The sequence below is a fragment of the Neoarius graeffei genome, chromosome 14 (genome assembly GCF_027579695.1).
Source record: "Neoarius graeffei isolate fNeoGra1 chromosome 14, fNeoGra1.pri, whole genome shotgun sequence".
Taxonomy (NCBI): domain Eukaryota; kingdom Metazoa; phylum Chordata; class Actinopteri; order Siluriformes; family Ariidae; genus Neoarius; species Neoarius graeffei.
In genome coordinates, this window is record NC_083582.1 from 51,844,556 (window position 1) to 51,853,313 (window position 8,758).

General features: G+C 42.4%; 1 protein-coding gene across 4 annotated transcripts in view; it reads right to left on the minus strand.

Moving 5' to 3' along the window:
* gpam (glycerol-3-phosphate acyltransferase, mitochondrial) overlaps positions 1-8,758 on the minus strand; it is a 50,536-nt gene that overhangs the window by 36,406 nt on the left and 5,372 nt on the right. For 3 of the 4 annotated variants that reach the window (XM_060939945.1, XM_060939947.1, XM_060939948.1), the window contains exons 2-7: positions 6,716-6,846; positions 5,493-5,612; positions 5,158-5,231; positions 4,675-4,788; positions 2,459-2,587; positions 2,239-2,338 (exon numbers count right to left, since the gene is read on the minus strand). In XM_060939945.1, the coding sequence (XP_060795928.1) occupies positions 2,239-2,338; positions 2,459-2,587; positions 4,675-4,788; positions 5,158-5,231; positions 5,493-5,612; positions 6,716-6,814 (636 nt within the window). In that variant the 5' untranslated portion in view covers positions 6,815-6,846. Of the gene's footprint in view, positions 1-2,238; positions 2,339-2,458; positions 2,588-4,674; positions 4,789-5,157; positions 5,232-5,492; positions 5,613-6,715; positions 6,847-8,524; positions 8,732-8,758 lie in introns of those variants that run through there. The other variant, XM_060939946.1, reaches the window with a different exon arrangement.

Genomic DNA, 8,758 nt, shown 5'->3' on the forward strand with positions numbered 1-8,758 from the left:
CCAAACTGTCAGGGTGTAATGGTAAGGGTATAAAAAGTGCCGCACTATACATGTTAAAGTGCATATTCTGGACCAATTTCGGTTTTTTTTTTTTTAATATGAAAGTATGTCCCTTTTACACACTCATCCAGAAGGGTAATTTTGCACAAGGCCATCTGTCTACAGCAGAAAAAAATAAAATAACAAAACGCGTCTGGAAAAATCCCAAGGGAGTCTGGAGCCAGATTCGTGACGTTACCTGCGGAAGCGCCAGCAGGCTGCGCGAGCTTTGCACGGTTTCAGTCCACAGCCTGTGTAGACCAAGCGCTCCCATTTCTCTCTCATTGTCCGGTCTTTTGGAAAACGATGAGTACTAATCCCATCATGATTGGTGTTGCTACACCCTCCTACGATACATCTGTTAACCATTTTAATAATTACGTGATAACGTTGAAGAAATTTGCAGAAAACCACCAGGTTGTTTCCTCATAAACAAACCAGCGCTGACGTAGGATTCAGAAGGAGGCGTCCCGCACGTGACGTCACGAAAATCAATGTTTGCCGGGAAATCCAAATGCCAAGTTTTTTCAGAGGCGGGCCAATTCGCCTCAAATGGCTTGATTTCAACTGAATTTTTCTGGTCTTGCGCAAGGTAAAAAAAACTGCACAAAATGCAAAATGTGACAGATATTTGACCAAAGTTTAATATTAAATAGGAGAATTACATTGATCTTGCTCCTGAATTTACCCGTGATATGCACTTTAAAATAGCGTAATGGTTAGAGCACAGGGCTTTTATGTGGAGAATGCAGGTTAGCGTATTTTATTTGGGGAAAGTTTTGCTGCAGGTAACTCCATTAAAATTAGCCAGCCTGTACTGAAATTTTGCCTAACTCTGTTGGTAAAACCGATGAGTAGACATACAGTCTGCTTTTTCTCTCTGCAGTTAATAAGCATATTAAAACAAGCCACAGACCAAAAGCTCCTGCCTTCATAAGAAACTATTCAAGAAACTATTCAAGAAACTATTCATCTTTTAGTGAGGCAGACGGAATCCTGCATCAGTCCGAGTAACGTCATGCCATGATTTTTGATTTATTACAAAACCTTGGTAAACCCAGAACATTGGTCTCTCTTTGACCAATCAGTAGCTTACAGCATTTTCACGTCACCTTTTGGTATCATCTCAGCTCACTTGGAACCTCGACAGAGGCGATACCAAAAACAGTACCAGCTACCAGGTACTAACCACAACTTTGGGCCAATGGAAAACCAAAAAAGGTGAGTAGAGAGTCGAGTCGAGCTGGTACCATGCAGTGGAAAAGGGCCAGACAAGTACCTCATCTCATTTATCTCATTATCTCTAGCCGCTTTATCCTTCTACAGGGTCGCAGGCAAGCTGGAGCCCATCCCAGCTGACTACGGGCGAGAGGCGGGGTACACCCTGGACAAGTCGCCAGGTCATCACAGGGCTGACACATAGACACAGACAACCATTCACACTCACATTCACACCTACGGTCAATTCAGAGTCACCAGTTAACCTAACCTGCATGTCTTTGGACTGTGGGGGAAACCGGATCACCCGGAGGAAACCCACGCGGACACGGGGAGAACATACAAACTCCGCACAGAAAGGCCCTCGCCGGCCACGGGGCTCGAACCCGGACCTTCTTGCTGTGAGGCGACAGCGCTAACCACTACACCACCGTGCCGCCCCCAGACAAGTACCTGGATGGTGTATTCAAAACAGTCAAAATGTTGAGTGTGCAACACTGCACACTTCTCTCCCTCTATGGGCGCAAACTTGGCTACAAAACAGAAGGGGAGAGAAAGACCACCAACCTATTTCCAGCCAGTCAGAGGAGGGCATATAGCTGACGCCGACAGCGATGTTAATTTCCATACCGCATGAAATATCTACACGCACAAGCGAGTAAATTTAAAAAGATGATTTCATTTTAAAACACGAGGAGGGAAGAAAAAAAAAAGCGAGCAGATAATTTTTTGGCGGGTAACGCAACAATCACGGCCAAATGGTGCGATCGTCATTTCCAGCAAGTGCATGTTCGATTTGAGACAACACTACCCTGTCAAAATTCATACACTACACAAGTAAGGACATAATGTGCACAGTGTACTGATGGAAGTACGTGAATTGAGACACAGCAACAACATGTAATGTGCAACCTGATACCAACATACACACCTAGCAGGTGATTAGGGGTTATTCTCATCATGTTGTGAAGCTCTAAATACCTCAGAGGCAGCTTTCTTCACCATCTCCAGCTGACCTTTGTGGATCTGAATGCTCCAGAAGAAGCCATTAAACAGTTTCAACAACGTCCATCCTGTCAACCTATATCGGTTTAACAATACGAAGGTCACAAACAAACCTCTTTCAGAGTAATTTGGTTGATGTCAATCAGTTTGCGATAAAGCCTCATTTTTATATGTTTTCTGAAGGATGGAGACGAACCTGATGAGGCTAGGTGAGATGTTCGCCACCATTTCTTGCAGAAAGCCTCTGGCCTTCCGCCTCACTTTACTCACGGCCTTCTGGTCTGTTCTTGTCTCTGATGCCACCTCCTCTATTGCGCTCTGCACCCTGTCACAAGCAGTAGTGGGAAAAAATATTCAGATTCTTTACTTAAGTAAAAGTAGCAATAACACAGTATGAAAATACACCAAGTCCTGCATTCAAAACCTTACTTAAGTAAAAAAAAGTTTGTAAGTATTATCAGCAAAATTTACTTAAAGTATCAAAAGTACTCATTCTGCAGAAAAATGGTTCCTGTCAGTGTTTTACAGTTATATATGATGTTTTTGCATTAATATTACTGATGTATGCTGTTTATGATGAGTGGCCTAGTGGTTAGCGTGCCCGCCTCTCGATCAGGAGACTGCGAGTTCTACTCACGGTTGGGTCATACCAAAGACCATCATAAAAACGGTACCTGCTGCCGTCTGGCAAGACACGCTGCAATACAGATGCGAGTGGGGAGTCAAACTCTCGCGGTGACTAGAGGACTCGCCCCCCACTGTAACCCTAGCTATGTAATAGACGAGAGGCCGAGGGCTACGGAAACGGAGATCGGCGCCACCCTATGCGCCACGTGGCATGGGAAGGTCTTTTTTGTTTGTTTGTTTATGGTTGAGCGAATTTTAACTATTTTATAGATGAGGAGTTTAATCTACAGAAATGCATCATATTCTGTAAGATCAGCATTGCTGTCCTGTGACAACCATGCATCTTTAAAAAAAAAAAGTCAACTTTCCATAAGCTTTGCAAATGCATTTGAGCTAATCCAAGTGGGTTTTTAAAAATCGTTGATTTAGTATAAGAAGTAGGACCATTTTCTCAAACCATAAACTGAAAGATTAAGTGTTCCTTTATCACAAACATTCAAAGTCAAAAATGACCAAATTTAGAGATGCATGGTTTTCACTGGACAGGAAAGGTATGAAAATTTGTAACCTTTAAAGCAACCACTAACTCCAGCTGTCAGACAAATATAATGGAGTAAAAAGTACAATCAGAGATAAGAGTGGGTGGTCACCAAAAAAGCAGAAAACAAGATGGCGCCCGAAGCCGGGGGTCTGGGAGGGATACCCCCCCAGGAAAATTTTGAAAAATAAGGCCTTACAAACCACTTTTCCTGCAATCTGAGCTGTAGTAGATAAAAAAAATCTGTTGTCTTTTTTATATAATTTACATGAAAATATGTTTCAAATCAATAGGAGTATTGTTTGAATTCAAAATAAAATCACATTCTACATTCAAGGGTATGGTTATAATTTATGATCAACAAAAATGACAAACTAAATTCACATTAAACGCAAGTTTTATTAATTATCAAAATGTTCATCTATTAAATAAAATTTCTTAGGGAGAAAAGGTCAGTCACCCTATGTCCTCATTAGTTGCATATGATTTCAAAGTCTTTTGAAATATTTAAGTTTTCAAAACTGTCAGCATTAATTCAGATTTACTGACCATCATATACATGTTCAATGTATTAAATCAAACGAATGCTAAGTTTATGGGATAATGTCTATGTACACTTTATACAATTATTTATAGTTCAGTCACTTCTCATTTTCATTTAATCATTTCGACGACTTCTTCAGCTTTTTGGCCAAAGACAAAAGCTTGTCAGTCCTCTCACTGTTTTTTATACCAGCATCGATTTCACGTACCTTCGCTTCGTCTCGCTTGTCAATTGTATTCGGCATTTTGAGTAAAAAAGCCGATACGAAAGAGAAACGTATTTTTGAAGCGCAGCGACGATAAACGCGCAAGTTTCGATAAAATAGAACAGATGCGGGTACTTTTGTAAGAACTGTTATGATTGGCTTTTGTTCTCTCCCACACTCTTGTAAGAACTGTTATGATTGGCTATCATGCTCTCGCCAGCGATGTTGACCAATTACATTGTAGATAACATGTATTCTACCGCGAGACTTAGCGAGACTAAAGATGGCGAAAATGTAAACATGTAACATCGTCATACGCTTGAGTATCATGAAGGAACATACCCCAACCCCCCTCAATGAAAAAAAAAAAACATCTCAACGGATTTGGCATAATATCGATTTTTGCTCAGAAAAAGCAGAAATCCGCCGAAAAGCGGAAAACTCTCATCCCTGTACAATATTTGTCACGGAGATATTGCTATATAAATCAGTTCCTGCCTGGTATTGTTGAGGACGTTGTCTACCACATTGCGGGCGAACATGTCTTTGTGGACATCTCTCTCCAGGACAAAGAGCACGTAGCTGAGTCTCCGTGCCAGCCAGCCTCGGTGTCTGCATGCAAACATGTTAGAGAGCTACACGTAATTAAAACATGCAGTTAAAAACAAGTTCTGGACTCGCAACCCATAATCCAGTCATCACTCCCATGTCACTTTGACACAGACCCAAGTTTCTCTTTGAGGTAGGAAAAACGAGCGAAACCTACATCTGCCGTCTGTCACTGGATCTGGACTGGAGGGATCCATTAACAAACGTGGTTAAAAATGAATGTTACTGGTTTCCACTCCTTCACCTGCTGTTTTCCACTGGACACTTGTGCATTTACACAGACTGACTTTAGTAGCTTGGGTAATGTGAACCTGGGGGCGAAGACTTGAACGAATACCAAAAACCAGGTCAGAATATTACAGAACTGTTTACCTTGTGTGCGTCTCGTTGATGTAAATTACATTGCGAAGTCCTAATGAGGGGATGCTGGAGTTAAAAAGTCGCCCCTGAAACAAATAACGTCGAAGAGGAGTAGGTAAAATAGAAGTCATTTTTAGGTATGGTAGAAATTCCTTTCTGACCATGCAGGTAGAGCAAGCCTTATTCTTACTTGCAATGATATTTGCATCCAATATAATTAGCACACTGGTAATTAAATGAGAACCAAGCATTTTGATGAGACATACAGTATTTTTGGAATTTATTACAAGCATGTAATATTCATTCCAGTTTTCTTGCACACAAAAGGAGTTAGACAGTTAGTTAACCTGACTCTGGGGTGTGCAAGAGTAACAGCATCTTCCTACAAATGGCCGTTTCCGGTTCAGAAGGCCATCCTTCCACGTGCTGGTCACAGAGCGCAGGACAGAAGGGCTGCAGCTTCGATCCTTTGAGGGGGAACACAGAGAGAAAAATTAAAACATCCAAATTTGCGTGTATACAGACAGGATACATCCTTGTAATTCAATTTCAGTCACAATTCTTATGCATTTGACCTTTTTAGTAAGTCTTCCTCCTGTGTAATTGCCCTCGTCTCACACTCCTGACCTTGCATAACTACGGTAATTCTATTATAATTTTACATATTGCTTCTGACCTTAATGGGCACATCACGGGTAAGTTCAGGAGCAAGATCAATGTAATTCTCCTATTTTATACTAAACTTTGGTCAAATATCTGTAACATTCTGCATTCTCTGCAATTTTTTTTTACCTTGCGCAATACCAGAAAGATTCAGTTGAAATCAAGCCATTTGAGGCGAATTGGCCCGCCTCTGAAAAAACTTGGCATTTGGATTTTCCGGGAAACATTGATTTTCGTGACGTCGCATGCGGGACGCCTCCCTCTGAATCCTACATCAGCGCTGGTTTGTTTATGAGAAAATGACCTGGTGGTTTTCTGCAAATTTCTTCAACGTTATTGCGTAATTATTAAAATGGTTAACAGATGTATCGTAGGAGGGTGTAGCAACACCAATCTTGATGGGATTAGTACTCATCGTTTCCCAAAAGACCGGACAATGAGAGAGAAATGGGAGCACTTGGTCTACACAGGCTGTGCACTGAAACCATGCAAAGCTCGCACAGCCTGCTGGCGCTTCCGCAGGTGACGTCACGATTCTGGCTCCAGACTCCCTTGGGATTTTTCCAGACGCGTTTTGTTATTTTATTTTCTGCTGTAGACAGATGGCCTTGTGCAAAATTACCTTTCTGGATGTGTGTGTAAAGGGACATACCTTCATATAAAAAAAACAAAAACAAAATTGGTCCAGAATATGCACTTTAAGTTCTTAATGTAATTCCAGAAATACCCGTGTGCGTAGATGTTGAGTAAGTCTATACAGTTTCCATCCACGGTAAAAATTAAGAAATAAGAGGTAAAGACGGCAAATTAACCAAATATATAATTGTAACTAAACTACTAGCATGGTCAAAAATAAAAGAAATGGCAACCAGCATTTCTTTTAGATTCTCAGCACAGTGTCGTTTACCTGCTCCTCACAAGGATGCTTAAGACGGCTGACCACCTGGTCAGGACTGCTAGACAACAGCACACTGTCCTGACCTCCTAGCACCATGCTGATGTCCATTCTCTCACCTTCACACCACACACACTATAAGCCTGCAAACAAACAAACAAACAAATAAATAAATAATACAGGCGGCACGATGATGCAGTGGTTAGCGCTGTCGCCTCACAGTAAGAAGGTTCTGGGTTCAAACCCAGTGGCTGGCGAGGGCCTTTCTGTGTGGAGTTTGCATGTTCTCCTCGTGTCTGCGTGGGTTTCCTCCGGGTGCTCCGGTTTCCCCCACAGTCCAAAGACATGCAGGTTAGGCTAATTTGTGGCTCGAAATTGACCGCAAGTGTGAATGTGAGTGTGAATGGTTGTCTGTGTCTATGTGTCAGCCCTGTGATGACCTGGCGACTTGTCCAGGGTGTGCCCCGCCTTTCGCCCGTAGTCAGCTGGGATAGGCTCCAGCTTGCCCGCGACCCTACACAGGATAAGCGGCTATGGATAATGGATGGATGGATCAATACTACACAAAATGAAGAGTGAAAGCTGCTCAGCTGTAGGTCACACTGATTTAATGAACAGATGAGCCCTCTGCTTTCTACCTACTCAAAAAACCTGCTGAAGACTGCAGAACAGGAAATAGCCTACATGTTCTGATTAAAGCAGGCTTATTCAAACTCTTGGGCGTTTAAAGAACGGCATGCTTCATGTTACAAGCAGACAAAATAGTTATTACACTTACAGTAATGCTTTTATGGCTGAGGACTACAGTTGACTTGCTAATTTTAAGGCTGCAGTTGTCATGAACAGTTTTGCACTCGAGTTTCCATCAACGAAGAGTTATAACATCAACGAAACTGACTTCATGTGAAAACTGTTAATGTTATAATCATGTTGTCTGCTGTCACCCAAATGAGGATGGGTTCCCTTTTGAGTCTGGTTCCTCTCGAGGTTTCTTCCTCATGTCGTCTGAGGGAGTTTTTCCTTGCCACTGTCGCCACAGGCTTGCTCATTGGGGATAGATTAGGGATAAAATTAGCTCGTGTTAAGTCGTTCAAATTCTGTAAAGCTGCTTTGCGACAATGTTTATTGTTAAAAGCACTTTTGAAATAAACTTGACTTGAGTTATTGGCCAGGCCTGCTTGGATGCTTCAAGCAGCTGAGAATCTAGCTGGAACACCCCCAGAAAGAAAAAATATTTTAATAATATATTTTAAAATCAGGGCGGCACGGTGGTGTAGTGGTTAGCGCTGTTGCCTCACAGCAAGAAGGTCCGGGTTCGAGCCCCGTGGCCGGCGAGGGCCTTTCTGTGCGGAGTTTGCATGTTCTCCCCGTGTCCGTGTGGGTTTCCTCCGGGTGCTCCGGTTTCCCCCACAGTCCAAAGACATGCAGGTTAGGTTAACTGGCGACTCTAAATTGAGCGTAGGTGTGAATGTGAATGGTTGTCTGTGTCTATGTGTCAGCCCTGTGATGACCTGGCGACTTGTCCAGGGTGTACCCCGCCTCTTGCCCGTAGTCAGCTGGGATAGGCTCCAGCTTGCCTGCGACCCTGTAGAACAGGATAAAGCAGCCAGAGATAATGAGATGAGATGAATGGTGGATCACAATCTTTTTCGCTCAATACTATTATGGGAGTAATTTACTAACAGAATGGTGTTCAGTATAAATGGGCTGAGTGATATTAAATACAAAATCACTCATATTATTCCAAATACAGTATAAATAAGCTGTTAACTTCCCCAAGAAACAATACTAAGCATGCACAAACAGTACTCCAAAACTCACAGTTGACAGAGCCATCAATTTGTGTCCTCGCCCCTCGGGTCAAGGAAACAGTGAGAGTAGCTGAGGAGCCACAGAGCTGAATGTAAATGAGAAGGTGAAGTATACAGTTCACGTGCAGCAAAGCTGTCTCCTCTTACTTCCCTACCAATAACATAAAACTCTGCATGACCTACAGCTACACTATCCTTCCACACCGATTCACTGAGCTGTGCATGAGAGGTGTCAGGTTATAGG